A 16,723-nucleotide genomic window follows, 5' to 3' on the forward strand; every position below is an offset into this window, starting at 1 on the left:
TTCTACACGTTCCAGTCATGTACAAAAGCGGGTTGAGGGTTTTCTCTTTGTTCCTTTGTCTCATTGTCTCTCTTGATCTATGGTATCTTGAATCACCATGAGGGTCTTCTCAAAATCATAGCATCGATACCTGACGGCTGCTCATTGTCTCGCAAGACAAGAATACACAGAATTTGAAATATATCTTAGACTGCCCTTCCGCTCATACATCATGATGTCTTCACTTTTGACTTTCGGGTTCGGCAACTCTATCGTACCCAGATAGTTTAGGCCCTCTAGGTGTTCTCTAACAACCGACAGAACCATATCCTGAAACTTCAGTACACCGCCACTTTCTTTTAGAACACGGTCATCCCGGAATGTATTGCTGTATCCTAATTCCCGGTTGAGGTCATGTCGAATACCCCAAAGCTTCGGAGCCGTTGTTGCGAACCCAGCTACTGCAGCCCCATAGCCGAATCACACACCACTAATGCATTTGCTCGCAGCGCCTTGATGAGCCAGCTACCAAGACATCGCCGAACGAGGCGCAGTAACCCGCACGCACGCACTGAAGATCGCCTGCGCATCTTGTTCATGCCGGAGAGCCAGATCATCGTACAGCAGCGTACCACTCGCTTTCGCTTCTGCCCGGGCGGGTCAGTGAGCGGCAGAGACACGGGACGAGATATCCGTGCAGAACATCATCCTACGACAACACAACAGAGAATGCAGCAGGACATGCGTGAAGTCCAGTCTCCTTACAGATACTCCGTACGAGTAAATTGTGCGTCAAGCCACACCAACAATCTTGGATGATCACAACAATACAGCCCATGTCGCATTCCAGTCATAAAGCCGAAGCTACCACTAACCGAGAGACGCCCTAAGACGCTGCACTGTCATCCACGATGCATATTCCGGTTTTCCCAACGATATGGCTTACCACACTTCGTGCTATACAGCTTCTTTCGTTCCTCCTCGGGATGGCTACCGCGATTGATGGTCCGACTCCCCGGCAAGCGCATACCACGCGTCCAAGGGTGGGAAGAATACCCTCGGCCGGTTCGGTCGCACGCCGGAGTACTGTAAACAGAGCCTCCACGACCCTGCTCCACTATTTCCTTGTAGACGTGTAAACGGTCGCACGACCTGCCCTATGGAAACATGCGATTGCTGCACCAAGACGAAGGGCGAGTACTGCGGTTCCCTCAACGCGTACTCGCCAATTTCAATATGCATGTAGCTGAGACTGCGATGGTTTGACGGTAGGGCAAATCCTCAGACCCCGCGCTGTTATCCATCCGAGGTCAATGACGTTCCTTCTGTCTTGGGAGGCGCAGGCCAAGCAATGACGGGAAGCAACACCAAGAGAGAGGCGACTGCCACTTTGGCTGCTTGCCTGACTACATGCTAGAAGAGGGGCAAGTCTATATGTGAAGCGCTGCACTCCTGTCCATCCTGGTCTCCCCTTTCCCATCTGGACCAATCCTCGTATCGAGACGCTGAGCAGCCAACTGCCATCCAATCTCCACGACCTCACGGCGCTAACACCAAGAAAGAGTACTCCTCGTACCCGTTGCCTGGACTACATCCGTACCTTGCATACCTCAACTGCGCCCCAACCAAACCTACTCCAATCTCGCTAAGCTCCGGCTCGGATTTGTTACGCCTCCAGGACGGCGCAACTGCCCAAACCACTTGCCTTGCAGTGCTTGCGTCGGAAAAAGGCCAGCACTCTCACGTCATTCTCCGCAATTCAACATGGCGCTGAAACACTTAATAGCAGTGGTGGGCCTGAGCGGCTGCTCTGGTGTGCTGACGGCCAAAGCGCAATCCACCTCCACTGGTGCAGCATGCGCAAGTCCCATTGCCCCACAAAATGGTGCTCCTTCGGTGGCGCCGGGGTTCCGTGTCGAGGTTGTGGCTAATGGCCTGAGGGATCCACGCGGCATTATTTTCGATCGGGAAGGTGGGCTGTTGGTCGTCGAACAGGAGCATGGGGTTAGCCGGTTGAGTATGACTGGTAATGGTCGCTGTAGGGACGTGCAGATGGTGGTTGAGGATGACTCTGTGAGTGCTTGCATCGCGTTGAGTGAGATGTGGCTTGATCGCTGACTATGGTAGTTGAACCATGGCATTGCTTTCTCGCAGGATGGAAATACGCTGTATGCGTCATCCCACAGCAATGTCTACGCTTGGGACTACGATGCGTCAGAAGGTAGGACTACATCCGAATCCCGTGACGTCGTCGAAGGCATGGGAGACGACGAAGGTCACACTACGCGTACACTCCTCATGTCACAGAAGGCTCCTGACATGCTACTTGTCTCTCGTGGTAGTGTGGGTAACATCGATCTCCAGACTCTGGATGTGACTACAGGTGTCTCAACGATCAAAGCTTTCAATGTAGGCAACATGACCGGCTCCGCGTACGATCATGCTTCAAGCGGACTGCTGCTAGGTTGGGGTCTGAGGAATTCGGTGGGAGTAGCTGAGGAACCCATCTCGGGTGGTATATACTCTGTTGAGAACAGTGTCGACAACATCGAACGTAGTGGAGAGACCATCAACCAAAACAACCCCGGTGAAGAACTAAACTTCCATGGCTATCTCAACGGAACTGGCAGCGATGTCCAGGGTGGCAACTATGGCTACCCTTCTTGCTTTACAGCTTGGAATAGGTCCGAGATTCCGGATTTCGGTGGTATGACAGGCGAGGCGTTCGCTATCGGAGACCAGAACGCGACTGTCAACGATACGTTCTGCGTGGAAGACCGCATCGCTCCTAGAATCACATTTGATGCTCACATGGCTCCCCTCGATATCAAGTTCAATCCTGAGGGCACTGCCGCATGGGTAACGATGCATGGCTCTTGGTAATTTGATCCGTTCCAATCTTCGGTACCCTTCTGATAATTGTGTAGGAATCGCGAAGAGCCCATAGGCTACAAGCTCAGCCTCGTCCAATTCGACGGCAAGGGCTCGCCTGTCGAGCTCGCGAACAGCACCACTGCTGCTACTGATATTGTTTCCAATCCCGATCTCTCTGCTTGCCCCGACTCCTGCTTCCGTCCCGTCGGTCTTGCGTGGGACGCCGAGGGACGCTTGTACATGAGTTCGGACTCTACGGGCGAAATCTTCGTCGTCACGAGGGAGGATGGTAGTGGTATCGCGGATGTGAGTGAAGCGGCTGACGCTAGAGAGACTGAGAGCCCGACGCCGTCTGGAACTGGAGGGCCGTCAAGCCCGACCGAGACGAGCGGTGCTGCGCTGAAGTCGGGTGTTGGAAGCGGAAGTTATCTGTCTGCGGTTGTTGCTGTTGTCGGCGCCCTCCTCTGAAGTTGAGAGAGAGTGATGTTCTCGGATATGCACTACCTTGATAGTATGATAGTATAATGCACTGCACGCTCAACAGAGCGCTGTGCGTCAAGAACTTCCTCTCGACCTTCCAGATGCAATTATGCAATGACTGATGGTTCTCAGAAAAGCGTCGGGTGTTCTTCGCGAGTCACATGTCGACGTTCGAAATGGGATGTGCGTCATTGGCTGTCCCTTCCCTCGAGGCCATGTGGAAGACCAAGAGAGCAGCGGCAACTACAACCATCATCATCGCCTTCAACCCCACAGTCAAATTACGCAGTCTCTGACCATGACTTTGGCACCGACATCGCTCGCTAACCTCCGCCTCCCACGTCGATGTAACCTCGTTGGAACCCTGCCTGACGCCTACAAACGCACACTGACCCAGCACAAGCGTTTGCAACTTCTCATCACTATTGCGCCCAGCGAGCCGCAAGGCACCTCAGCTATCCTGCCCGATCCGCATATCGGCCGTCGTCTACCACCGCGAAGCTTGAAGCACTCGCATAGCCCGGAACAGCCGTACATCCGCGCGCAGTGTTGGGGACGATTGGTAGCGTTCACCTTCACCTCGTCTCGCCACGGCCATCTACGGCCAGTCGTACCCCTGTCGCCTTCACTGTCTATAGAACAATAGGTGAGTTTCGTTACTCGCGGCTAGCGGAGTGAGCTCGCCTCCGTATATCATCCTCACACACTACCAGCCTCTTTTCTCTCACGAACCCTCTTCCTCCATCGCACCGGATCAGCGAATAGTTCAATCATTGGCCTCTTCAGTATCCCATACCAACATGGCTCATTCCCAGAGCCCATCTACTGCTACGGCGTTCAACTCTCTACCTATAGAGGTGTGTATATCTAACATGCATGCACGGGTAGACCCAAGTATACTAACAGTCACTCGTAGCTCAACAAGGCCATCGCTCATGAGCTGCACGACGATAAGGACATCGCGGCCTACAAGGCCACCTGCCGTGCTACCAACGATGCCATCGACGCCGATAATCTTTCTTTCTGGCGGGCAAAGTACCGTGAGAAGTACGACTTCAAGGCCGGCCCTTCCAACCTCAACCTGCGTCGGGTATATCAGCGTCGCTCCCGACTATTCAAATACGGTCTTCGTTATAAGTTTCACTATGGAACCCGCCAGGGGGAGAGGCAGGTCATCAACATGATCAAAGACATGATCATTGGTACGTCGGAACTACCCAGGAACTGAACACAATTTTCGTGTGCTGACGAATGCAGAGTCCTATCAAGGAGCTACCGAAGTTAACGAGCATGGCCGTCTTCGTTGCAAGAACCACGCCCACATTGTCGACTTCATTCTCAAATCCCATATCCTCAACAACGACCGACGGGCCCCTGAGACTCAAAACGGCAAGATGGCTTATATCGACGATGGGCTTGCCGCTGTCCGGCTCATGTGCTCGCAGTTCATCTTCAACCTCCAAGGCCTGCGACATGATGTCTTTGCTTTCGAGGACTCACAGCACGCTGTCTACCTCTCATCTGACAAGGAACGCCTCTTCGCCGGAGAAGACCATAACAAGTTGAACCTCAGGTGGATGCTCCACGCGATGAACTTCTTCCGTCACCACATGATGAACGAAGATGCCCAAACTTTGTTCGACAGGATCGATGAGCTAGACATTACGCAGAAGCCTTCGGCGTGGCGGGAACAACTCACTGACGGAGCCAAGCCTCTGAGCAGGTACTGGAAAGGCACATACTCTTTCCTCGAGAACATTGAGGTTCAGAAGCTACGAAAGCAGGGACCAGGCAGACAGGTCTTCATTGACAAGAACGTGGACGAGGGCAAGATCCAGGTAGATTTCCAATTGAGAATGGCCTTTACGAACCCTACTGATCACATGCAGTCTCTCGAGCTTGCTTTCGCAGAAGACAGTCGCCTACCCGATGGTCGCGAGCTCCCATGGCCACCCGTCTTCGAAGATCGCCTCCGCTCGCTTGGGAAGGACGCTGGAAAGCAGCAAGGCATCAAGACTCAGGGTCGAAACACCGCCCCCAAGACAACTACAGGAGGTAGCATCCAGTTTGAGGGCAAGGGTGAAGACCTCGATGACGAATACAAGGCCCTTGGCTGGCTCAACCCACTGCCCCCTCAAGGTGGTGTCCCCGGCTGGCAGCGCATCACCTTCATGAAGCACTTCACTGAGGACTACGACCACCCCAACGAGGACAATCTCTGGGCGTACGAGGGCGTAGTTCTGCCCGGTGGTCGCATTATCCTGGGCCGCTGGTGGTTTGCCTCAGAGCCGGGTCGTAATGATGTAAGTACCACCTACCCATGACATCTCATCCCTGCTTTCGATGGACATGTGCTAACAAACGCTAGATGGAGTACAACGGCCCCTTCATCCTCTGGGCGGTCGACGAACCCGACTTTGACGAAGACATCAGTGATGATGAGGCTGTTTGAACGGTGAAACACATGCTGTCGGCGGCAACCCTGTTTTGGACCTTCAGTTCACAACGTATATCTCCTTTGTATATCTTTTGGTCATCTACCTTATCTCCCCTGCACATTCTCTGGCGTTCGACTATATTCACATACCTTCGGTGGCGGAGTCTTCAAGGCCTGGATGCCTGGACATTGCCCTTTGCTTATCTTAGTTTGGCACTACATATCACATAGCCCCTTCATCTTGGCTTTTGGAGAATTGGGAGTAGGACGGATGTCCTAAATCAAAAGTCTTGTTCAACGGTCGTGTGGAAAAATTCCGTCCGCGTGACATCAACGCTGTGAATGCACCAACTCCAAAGTGAACATGCCGCAGTTGAGATCGATCTTCGGTAAAGATACATCACGAAGTCTCAAAATCGTGCAAGCCAGAGGGCATGTACAAAGAGACCGTTTTCCATTTCATGTCTATCTTCATGTCGTAAAGTCATGTCGTGAATCATTCATGTGTGAGCCAGAAGACTCGATTGTCGCGTCAACCAAAAAAACACTTCTTCTCTTTCCTTCCGAACCCAAGAAGTTGCCTCCATCCATCGTCAATCATCAGAGTCGCGAAAACAAAGGAATGGAGCTGCTCAACAAGAAGAACAATAACATTCACCTCCTCGCTTAACCAAGCTTTCTGAAAGACAGAATAAAAAAAAGGTATGTAACAATACTTCTATCATCCACCGCAGTACAAGTAACCAAGTCGGCCGTGTCGTGAATAACCATCGTGAGTAAACCAAAGAAAAGAAGCTCTAGTACCTCGCACCCATGGGAGGGGGCGGGACGGAGCTACCGTAGGGATTCGCATCGGCATAGGACGTAGGGTAGGATTGGTTGGCAGCTACAGGATATGCATACGGATTAGCGGCTGCACCATTCATGTTGCCACCGAGGGCGTTCATCCGGGCTTCCTTTTCGCGGCGTTCACGGAGCTTTCTCCTCTTGCGGCGGCGGGTCTCGAGTTCCTTGACGCTGTGGCGTTGCTCGTTCATCTCTTTCCATTCCGAGTAGGCGGATTTGATACCGAGGGCGGCGATACCCACGGCAGCGGCGTCCTGGAGCATGTTCTTGGACTTGCGTTTGCGCGCTTCTTCGGCCGTCATCTCGCCCTCGCCAACGAGCTTGCGGCGGTTCTCCGAGGCGACCATGGAAGAGTAGACTCCGTGGGCGGCGTGGATGGTGGCCACAGTGGCTAGACCCGCAGTGAGGAGTTCCTTACCTCGTAGCTTCTTGCGCTTCTCCTCCATATCGGTGGACGACTCGGAATCCGCACTAGAATCCCGTCGACCCCGATCCATTCCTCCATCCTGTGCTGCTAAAGCACCCGCTCCTGCCCCACCGGCGGCGGCTAGTCTGCGATCTGGGTTAGTCCTGGAAGGGGCTTCGGAATACTGGTCGTCCATACCGCGGCCTCGGCTGTACGAGCGGCGGTTGCCCCTACGTGATGGCACGTAGCTGTCCGAGCTGGAAGAGCGGGATCGGTCCTTTCGAGCACGAGACTTGGAGCGCACACGGTCGTATAGAGCCTTGCCTGCTGCGAGCACAGCACCGGTACCAGCTACCTTGGCGATACCGTTGTTTCCTCCTCTGTCGCTGGAGTTGGAGCGGGAGCGGCCACGAGAGCGAGAGCGTCCGAAGATGGACCTGGACCTGGACCTGGCACGAGAACGGGAGCGAGACCTGGAGTCGTCACGGCCACGAGGAGCACGGGAGCGCGAGCGAGAGCCGTTGGCTAGGCGAGAAGCGACAAGACCACCGAGTGCAGACTCAGCGACGTGCCTCTTCTCGTGCTTGCCGGGGTCTCTGTCGATGAGACCGTCGATACCGGCAGCACCGAGAGCAGCAGTCGCGACACGTTGGCCCTTGGCACCGGTCCATGGACCGGCTTCCTTGCGGCTGCGGAAGGCTTCGACGGCACCGGCGACGATAGCGGCTTTGGCGGCTTGCTCCCACTTCTCAGACTTGTGTCCACCCCGGCTGCGGCTGCGCGAACGTGATCCGTAACGGCTGCTGCGGCGGTCGCGCTCGTCGTAGTATCCGTATCTGTCGCTATCATAGCCACGGTCGTCTCGACGAGGGCGGGAGCGTGATCGGTCACGACCGCCGCCAGTGACGGCGCCGATGATGCCGCCTAGGCCTGCTGACTCGCCGAAGTCCTTGACTTTGTCGACGATGGACTTGCGGCGCTGCATGTTGGGGCGCTCGGAGTACTCGGAACGGTCATCGTAGTCGCGGTCACGTCGGCGGGGACGGTCATAGTAGTCGTCGTCGTAGCCACGGTTCACTGAGCGGGTGCGGCGGGGCGGCGCATACTCCTCGCGGTACTTGGTCTGCCTATACTCGGCACCGGGAGGGAAGTCGCGAGGAATTTCTTCGATGCTGTCCTCGCGCGCTGCGGGGCGGTAGACGAGATCTCGTGCCCCGCCTCCACGGCCGCCGCGCTCAATGTACGTCGTCTCGGTGACATACTCGGGCTCCCGCGTACGGTGGCGCGGTGCGTAGCTGTACTCAGACATAATGATGGTGGTGGTGCTCTATACCGCCGTGGGCGATTGGGGCTCTAGGGGTCCGGCAGCAGGAAGGGTCGTATCCAGTCCGGTACTCTGCGCAAGGCTATGTTAGTGGGCGCGCGAGGGGAAAAAAGAGAGCGGCGGCGGGCAAGCATACCGAGTAGTCGCTTTGTTCAGATAGAGTTTACTTGGCTGCTAGCGCAAGTGAGAGGCTGGTGGGCAGTCGCAACGAAGAATAAGGTGCCTGCGAAGTGACGGGACAAAGTGGGTAGGGGAATGGGGTGTCGAGCGGCGCAGGGCACAGGCAGGCAGTGGTATTTAACAGGTTGTCGACTCGGAAGGGCCAGGGCTGATGACTGTCCGTTTGGCTTGGGTCCCAAGGATCTATCTCGGTGCAGGTGGGGTGGCGTAGATATTACCGTTTGCTTGAGGCTGGGGTGGGCAGCCGTCTTGAGGGCACAGAGCGTGCGAGTGATGTCATTGCCGCCTGCCGGGCAGCCAAGCCCAATTCTTCTGCCACCACCTGCTGCGCCCAACGAGAAGCGCCTGTCCAACCCGGCTAGGTCTCATGATTTGCGCAGCTTTTCTGACCGGCATCCCTCACCGACGCACCCTTTGGGGGTCTTTTCGCTGCGAACATGTTCAACGTGCTGCTCGACATAGCCCCTCTCCGGCCGCCTCCGGAACCTGACCGGTGCCTCACTTCTGTCCATCTTACGTTGCGACGCCCCCAACGACAGCTGCCGTGAGGTAATGCTTATTTTGCCCATCTGCATGGCGGCGTCTTTCAACTCCACATGTCTCGCTGCGTCTCAGTCGTTCTTCCAAGTTTCGGTGCTGCACCTGGCCAGCTCGGCAGCACTCAGGCTCGATGACGAAGCCCGGTGCCATTGTGTGTAGGGGTGCTATGTACAGAACGCCACGTGAGTCAGCTGTCATTGGCCGGCAACTGCCACAGGCACATGGAACTCCAGCGAACATGCGAGGATACACCTGTCAATCCGTGGGCTGACACCTGAACATTGGCCCGAACTACGGAAAAACCGGGTACTACCTGTCAGTTGTAAAAAGATGCCCAACTACATACTTTTCTTCCTTGAATTTTATCACGTAAATGACGATATATCTTCATGATGTGCCATTTTTAGTTGCTACGATCTGCCTAGGTGAGGCGAGTTTCTCGACATCGTACTAGCTGCATCGTTTCACATAAGTGCGACAACCTTTCCAATCCTCTTCTCGATATTCGAAACGCCCATCTCTGCATCATCGCTGAGCATAGAGTAACCTGTACATGCGTCGTTGTTCGCAGGTCAAACCTGTTATCGCATTTAAGCCATGTCACCAGTCTCAGCTGCCAGCGATTGCTAGCTCACATCCTGCTCTCTACTTCTGTCTCTTGCGCTGATGACCTGAGATGTACTCACCTTGATCGATCGAGCCCTCGTCCCTGCCACTGCGCTGTCTCTTGTTTCCTACAGTCATCGAGGCCGTCATCTTCCCCATCTCTCGCTCCAAGTCTTTCGTAAACTCTTGCAACGCAGGTATGATACCGAAGTACGCCTTGCTGCTCTCAGCTACGAGCGTCCATTTTTGAGTTCCGGGCTCGCTGAGTGTAACCGCGCGTATCATGATAAATTCTTCTCCCCTATCGTTGCGGCGGCCCATGGGCGCGGTCGCGCCCATGGAGGAGGAGCGGTCAAACTGATGGCGGCAGATGAGGATGGAGAAACCATTGTTGTTGGGATAGGCTGGTTGGTACATGTCGATGATGTATTCTATTGCGCAGTCAGTATTACATATTCTGCTACAGCGCCTGCAGGCAGCGCAAATGTGGAAGTGACGTACCGAGGATAACTTGCTTGAGCTCGCGGTGCAGATGCAGCTCCTCGAGACGGCTCAGCTCTTGCGCTGTCCTGTTGTTGGTCATGGATACGGTTTGTTGCTGATGCGTAATTAAAGGTGTGGGGGTCAAGAGTGAAGGAAGATGGTGGTGCGTAGATGCGGGAAAGCGTCAGTATGATGGATCGGAAAGCGCAAGTGAGTCACGTGGTGGGAAGCCGCCTTCACCTCCTTTTCGTGTTCTGATGAGTAAAGCGAGTAGTAGCAATTTGGATATTTCACCCGGAAGATAACAAGAGAGTGCTGTAGCGTATACTACATAGCCCACCAGATTTCCATTCGGTCTCACACGCAGACACGTCCATCTCGACGTTACCTTTCCTTCTCAATTACTCAATCTTGCCTTCCCGCTGTCTCCCAGCCATGGCTCTACTTTGACTTTGAACGCGCTTAAGTCCCGCTTCTTCTTCTTTCTTGGTGGGGCAGCAGCAAGGTGTGGATGATACTTTCGATAGTGTTTGAGCCGGGCATCCTGTCTCTTGAACACCTTGTCGCATGTAAGGTCCTCACATTCGTATGGAATTACGCCACCAATGTCATGGCGTTGTCTCTTATGGCGGACCAGGTTCCCTTTTCTATAAGTTCCGGTGAAGGATGCAGTACAGCCCTGTCTATCGCAATAAAGAGCGTCTTTATCGAACTCCTCGTCCGAGTAGTACTTCTCGTCGTATGACAACTCGTCCAGCTTGGGGTCGGACGCGCTACTAGACCCCTGATCCAGGTGCGCAATCTTCACGTTTTTGAACAGTTTCGTCTTCCCATAGTCACTGCAAGATCTCCTGTCTTCCATGTCGGAGACACCGCGGTCAGACCGTACAGGGTCGTTGAAGGTCGAACTAGCCATGGAGGAGGAGAGCTCCTCAACGTCGCCTGTTCTACGTTCAGGCTCATTTCTAGTCTTTGTGCCATGGTCGAACCATACGTCGCATTTAGAGCTTTCATGTTGCTATCAGCATCAATTGCGAGACTTGATAATCATGGAACTCACCATGTGAAGCCCCCGCCAGGACATGGGATAGCTCGAACCGAAGTACACCGAGGCATGGGACATAATATCTCCTTATCTGCTCTCACAATGACGACCATTACAATGGATGTTCCCGGTAAGAGTCGAGAAGCTGTCGTAATGATTGATGACCTTTCTTTCGATCTGAGAAGCTCATAGTTGCCCAGCGCAACATCTTGGGAGGCAGCACCCTCTTTGAAACGATGACGAATGCAATGTTCCAGCAGATCAAAATCAAATTCTGATGGTATCGGAAACTTGTATCCAAAAGCATCTTCAATAACGAATGGGTCTTGGAAATATGTCCAGCCAGTAGCCACTGCCCTGTTTGAATCCCGGATTTCGAGAACAACGGCGTATATTTGCTGGGTTGAGGCACTGTATGGTATTTAGTTAGTTGAAAGCTCCACTAATGTACATGAAGGGAATGGACATACAAGACTTTGCTAACCAACTGCCCAAAGTCGGCCAGGAATGATCTGACCTCGCCGAATATAAACTGATGCAGGCCAGTGACCAGTGTCTGAATGTTACTCGCTACAGCTCCTTGGCTAGATACATAATCGCCAATGTCTGTAAGAGTATCGTGTGTATCATGGATTCGCTCAGCAATGTGCGTACAGACTGCATCCGTATTCTTTCTCATATCTTGCACCTGTCCTGCGACATGCCTTATCAGGTGCATTTTGATGACACTGCTGTAGAATTGGAGGTTTCTCTGAAGTTGATCGACTTCCTCTTTCCGGCAGAACGTCCAGCGGAGCTTATCCTTGGTACCTCTCACAGCACTTGATCGACTTGACGAGCCTAGCGATGGCTCGTATGGTTTGATCTTCGCCCAGAATTCGTCAAGTCTTTCGCGGCACGATTTGATTGTGTCGAGGAGTGCTGAGGGCGTTACATTGCTGTATAGTTGGTTTACACTGTCCAGGGCTGTCTTGAGTGCGTCGAGCTCCTTGATCAGTTCCTGGTAGTCGGATATTGCTCCACCAGCGGAGCGTAGACAGTCGGTAATGTCTTTGATAAGTTTGCCAACGGCTATGACGTCTCCCACTGCGAAACCGAAAGACATGATTGTGCGGCGTGAGTGACGAAAAGGCTGCCGCTTCGTGGACAGGTCGTGCAGGCAGACGCGGGTGCGTAGCCTCTCAATGATTTGCTATTATCGCAATTTAAAACGCTGATTGTCAGATACTAGATTACTAAACAACTTAGAAGCCAACCTTGAACTATGTAAGAAATGGAAGACGTGTGAATGAAGATGCGATGGATGCACCAGCTGCGAGGTCATGCCTAAGCTCGGTAAACGAAAGTTGCCAGCATGGGAGGCGGTGCTGCAGCTGCAGGTTATGCACTTCGCCACCACTCTCAGCCTTGCTGCAGGCTGGTTCTTCCGGCACCAATAGCCTACAACCACGAGGAGGGAGTTGTAGAAGTGTAAATGGAGATGTGGGTTGCGACTGGAATGTGCACTCAGCGACGCCGAGGACAAAGGCGCGAGGAAGGCGTCGATGTGCTGAAGCGAAAAGCGCAGGTGCGCCACGTGGTAAGACTGGCAGTCACGACTACTTGTCCGCTCTCAACATGATATCTTTCAAAAAAGTACTGTATAAATGTTGACCTTCCATACTCGGGGAATTGCATGCGATACTCCGTCTGTCATCCGCCAGCTTCGACATGTTTGCCAGCAACATGCGAATGAATACTAGACAAATGAACTCCGTACCGATCAAGGCATTTACGAAGCTCCCGCCCAACATCCATACAACGCGGAGACCCTTCCTCGAGATCCGGCTCAAGCTCGAGTTGAATCGTCCCAAAGAATCTACCGTCTACAGGACCTCCCACTGACACACTATAACAGGATACAACACCGTCCATTTTGGCGATATCTCCAGCAACCGGGCCGTAGGCGGGAGGATAGTCTCCAAAGGGGTCATATCGGACGTTTCGTCGTGTGCTTCGCTCCATGATGTTGTAGGAGACGATGTTGGATGGCTGGTTGCGGGTATGCGCTAGCTGTTTGAGAGGAAACAATTTCGCGCCATTTGTAACGACGTCTTCGATGTTTGATAACATATCGCTGGCCGGGTAGTATTCCACATCGCGGTTCGAGCTGCATCAGTCGCATTAGTGAAGTATCGCCAATGAATAGGATTGGGCTTACCATATAGACCCGCCTCCGCCGCACGACATCGCCTCTGCGGATTGGCGATGAGGTATGGGCCATACTGCCTCCTTGGTGATCCGGGTGCTCACGATGATGAACATCGTGATGGCTGTTCCAGGCTGGAGTCGGGAGGACTCGTTGATGATATCAAAACGATTCTGTTTCCTACACAGCTCGTAGTTCCCCGCCTTCACCTCCATAGACCCCCCGCCAATTTTGAACCGGTGTTTAATAACGGTATCAATCAGGTCGTAGTCATACTCTGTTGGGATAGGAAATTTGACTCCGAAGGCGTCTTCGACCTCCAAGGGAGCCTGGAAGAATGTCCAGCGCGTGTCTACTGATATCATGTTCCGGATATCAAGGAAAATATCGTAAATTTGCTGCGTTGAAGTACTGAATCAGTCTTTAGCTCAGGACTAAGCCATAACATAGTTAGGTTACGTACAGGGTACTGCTGATGAGCTGGAAGAGACGAATCAAATACGATTTGACGTCTCCGAAGACGAACTGATGCATGTCTTGAAGCAGTGTTTGGACATCACTCAACACGTCTGCCTGGCGCGTGTTCTCTTTGTTGATGTGCTCAAGAGCGGTCTGGGCGTGATGAAGCTGTTCGGAGGTATGCGAGAAGTCAATTGCGGTTGTTACGCGCAAGATCTCTAGGCGCTCAAGGCTGTGTTGCGCTAGATGGAGGCTGATGATACTGTGGCAGATGTGGATGTCTCGTCGAAGTTGCTCGATCTGGTCTTTCCGACGAAAATGCCAACCGAGCTTGTCTGATGTAGCCCTCAAAGTGGATGCGTGGCTGGCGGAGCCCAAAGATCTTTCATACTTCTTTACTCTTGACAAGAACCCTTCAAGCTGTAACCTGCATTTCGTGGTAGCAATCTTGATCGGGCCAACATGAGCGGATGCATTCCTGTCGTCCTCGATGTGATCGAGGTGGTGTAATGATGTATCGAGTGCTTTGAGATCTCTGATCAGCTCCTGATATTCCGACTCAGCTCCACCTACAGACCGTAGGCAGCCGACAGTTTCCTTGATCAGTTTCCCAACAGCGATGAAATCCCCAACAGCAATTCCGAAGGACATTGTTATGTTTGGTAGTGGAGGCGATGTCTGCTCATCTCAGGTTGTAGAGATACATGCCGTTGCGTTGTTCACCGGCTCATAGATAATTCGATGCTGTTGTCAAGATGCGCAATAGAATGTGAAAGTGAGTGAGTAAATCGTTCGAGCGCTCCGGGAGAATATATCGAAAGTGACGGCAACTGCGGGATGATAAGTGCGAGTGACGAAGATGCAAGAGTTATATAACACTCCATCCTGGTATCATGCTCCTTTAGGGTGGGCGAATGAGATTGGCGGGGAGGATCGTTCGGGCACTCCACCTGCAGCCAAGCAAGGCGCAAGCCTGCATGCAACTGCAGCTTAGTGGCTTCGCGACCCCTTCCAGCCTCGCCATTCGACTACCTGTTTGACCATCACCGTCATATTTAGAATCGTGTAACATTGAATAGCTCGGAATGGAAGAAGGGTTAGGATGCACTTGGACCCCAGATGCGATAGTGACCAACCGAAAGCGAAGATAAGAAGCCCGCAGCTCAGATCCCGGTGATTGGCTACTTTGGCAGTGCTCCATCTCCATCCCAAGCGTTCGCAGTGTCCAAGTAGGTTAACAGTACGTGTGGCAATCAATTGGTGGTTTCCTGCCCCGTCCCGATACATATGGTACAAGCATATATACACAGCGCAAGATCATTCTCAAACCTTGATCGCGTACCGCCTGGGCTTGTCGCTTTCGACGGTCTTTCCTGTCCTCTCCTTCGCCCACAACCTTAATCTTGACATGCGCTTTAAATTTGACTCCTCCCGCTTCCTCAGTATCTCCGACTCTTGCTCCTCTGGCGTAAGCTCCATAGCCGTTGCCTTCTTCTTCTGTATCTCGCGATTCGGCTTGGAAACGTTCTTGTGCAATAACTTCTCCACTTGCTCTCGAAGCGTCCTGGCTGCTTCCCGCGCGTCGTTTTGGTCAGTTACCCCATTGATCCTCACAGAGTCGTTAATCTCCCTCTCCCTGTCTTTCTTGCCCCATGCGTTGAGGTCGGGTGTCTCAGGCCAGACGAATGGCTGCTCCAACTCTACTGTCATGTATTTCTTCGATTCCTCGCGGAACCAATGCCGTGGTTGTTCGCGCGTATCGCGTACCGGCATTTGCTTGACGTATGATCGGATGTTGAAGCATTTGACGTTGTAGGCGTGGTAGAGGTAGTCGCGGAGGTCGTATTTGGAGAAGTCTAGCGGAACGAGGAAGCGGGCATGGTATGGGGAGAGATTGGGTGTGCGAAGAAACGCGACTGTGAATTTGGGGCTGGACCATGTCAGCCTTGAGCGTAAACGAGGCATCGCCGTGACCTACAGGTATATCTTCTTGCTGCCGAAGGCTATCAGCTTTTTTGTGATGGGCACGGCGTCCATGGTGGCGGGGCGAAGAGGTCCAGACTCTCCAATTGCCAGCGGTCGCAAAGATTCCTAGGTTCGATTAGGAGTACTATAGTGCGTTCGAAGAGTGCAAAGCGCGACGATGCGCTATATCGACTCGTAATGGCTTTCGCGATGCTCAGAAAATGGATCGGGAGTCGCTCCGCAAACGCCGATGCACGCCAAGCCTTTCTCAACTTCGGTAGCCTTGCCCACGACTTCTTCCATCGCTCCTGCTCTATACTGTTTTAGGAGTACTCTTTTGTCTATCGCTTTACTTGACCAAAGAACTTTCAAATCCAGATGAATGGATTGCGTGATCTTTCATGTGCTGCTTAGCCTACCTCGTCACTTATGTTTGCCAGCCAACAGCTCTGCGCGATACGATTTAACTACCTAAACATCAAGGGTCTATCTGCTTATTGTCGCTCGAAGCCTCTCTGTCGTGGATGCGCCGTCCTGGGCTGCATGCGTGGCTTTGGTGACGTGCTCAACCCCTTCTAGCAGTAGAGAGCTCCCCCTCCCTCATCGCAGGCCACTTTAGACGACAGTATTTCCAAGTAGTATACCTTCCTCCTCACCCATACTAAGAGGCTCCCTCTCGTCATATCGTAGATCTCTTCTGTCTCATATCCCTACTCGTTTCATGCTCAGCTTATACGACCTCTCTATTAGTACAATTGCTCTTCGTTTTTGCAATTGAAGCTTCCCACGTTATTGCACACAATTTCCTCAGTAGTCTCAACACAGAGTACAATTTCGAAATCTCTCTATCATCGTGTTGTATTCGGACTCTTTTTGCGGCAGAGAGAAAGTGCAGCGCAACAGCCTGGAGG

At 52.9% G+C, this 16,723-nt stretch overlaps 7 protein-coding genes across 7 annotated transcripts; 2 read left to right on the forward strand and 5 right to left on the reverse strand.

Moving 5' to 3' along the window:
* Nucleotides 1–1,743: 1,743 nt before the first annotated feature.
* Nucleotides 1,744–3,321, forward strand: J4E93_007750 (uncharacterized protein; the record flags this gene model as incomplete). The annotated part of the gene is made up of 3 exons (XM_049345654.1): nucleotides 1,744–2,052; nucleotides 2,107–2,858; nucleotides 2,907–3,321. The coding sequence occupies 3 exons, from the start codon at nucleotides 1,744–1,746 to the stop codon at nucleotides 3,319–3,321; spliced, it is 1,476 nt and encodes a 491-aa protein (XP_049197181.1).
* Nucleotides 3,322–4,133: 812 nt separating this feature from the next.
* Nucleotides 4,134–5,785, forward strand: J4E93_007751 (uncharacterized protein; the record flags this gene model as incomplete). Its single annotated transcript, XM_049345655.1, has 4 exons — nucleotides 4,134–4,190; nucleotides 4,250–4,535; nucleotides 4,591–5,636; nucleotides 5,702–5,785. The coding sequence occupies 4 exons, from the start codon at nucleotides 4,134–4,136 to the stop codon at nucleotides 5,783–5,785; spliced, it is 1,473 nt and encodes a 490-aa protein (XP_049197182.1).
* Nucleotides 5,786–6,567: 782 nt separating this feature from the next.
* Nucleotides 6,568–8,331, reverse strand: J4E93_007752 (uncharacterized protein; the record flags this gene model as incomplete). The annotated part of the gene is made up of 1 exon (XM_049345656.1): nucleotides 6,568–8,331. One exon carries the CDS (start codon nucleotides 8,329–8,331, stop codon nucleotides 6,568–6,570), a length of 1,764 nt encoding a protein of 587 aa, XP_049197183.1.
* Nucleotides 8,332–9,711: 1,380 nt separating this feature from the next.
* J4E93_007753 (uncharacterized protein) lies at nucleotides 9,712–10,255 on the reverse strand (the record flags this gene model as incomplete). Its single annotated transcript, XM_049345657.1, has 2 exons — nucleotides 9,712–10,103; nucleotides 10,174–10,255. 2 exons carry the CDS (start codon nucleotides 10,253–10,255, stop codon nucleotides 9,712–9,714), a joined length of 474 nt encoding a protein of 157 aa, XP_049197184.1.
* A 297-nt stretch (nucleotides 10,256–10,552) lies between these two features.
* Nucleotides 10,553–12,305, reverse strand: J4E93_007754 (uncharacterized protein; the record flags this gene model as incomplete). Its single annotated transcript, XM_049345658.1, has 2 exons — nucleotides 10,553–11,162; nucleotides 11,671–12,305. The coding sequence occupies 2 exons, from the start codon at nucleotides 12,303–12,305 to the stop codon at nucleotides 10,553–10,555; spliced, it is 1,245 nt and encodes a 414-aa protein (XP_049197185.1).
* A 760-nt stretch (nucleotides 12,306–13,065) lies between these two features.
* J4E93_007755 (uncharacterized protein) lies at nucleotides 13,066–14,498 on the reverse strand (the record flags this gene model as incomplete). Its single annotated transcript, XM_049345659.1, has 2 exons — nucleotides 13,066–13,198; nucleotides 13,852–14,498. The coding sequence occupies 2 exons, from the start codon at nucleotides 14,496–14,498 to the stop codon at nucleotides 13,066–13,068; spliced, it is 780 nt and encodes a 259-aa protein (XP_049197186.1).
* A 672-nt stretch (nucleotides 14,499–15,170) lies between these two features.
* Nucleotides 15,171–15,884, reverse strand: J4E93_007756 (uncharacterized protein; the record flags this gene model as incomplete). The annotated part of the gene is made up of 2 exons (XM_049345660.1): nucleotides 15,171–15,777; nucleotides 15,826–15,884. The coding sequence occupies 2 exons, from the start codon at nucleotides 15,882–15,884 to the stop codon at nucleotides 15,171–15,173; spliced, it is 666 nt and encodes a 221-aa protein (XP_049197187.1).
* Nucleotides 15,885–16,723: the final 839 nt, after the last annotated feature.

The sequence above is a fragment of the Alternaria ventricosa genome, assembly GCF_023758065.1.
Source record: "Alternaria ventricosa strain BMP 2768 chromosome Unknown scaffold_14, whole genome shotgun sequence".
Taxonomy (NCBI): domain Eukaryota; kingdom Fungi; phylum Ascomycota; class Dothideomycetes; order Pleosporales; family Pleosporaceae; genus Alternaria; species Alternaria ventricosa.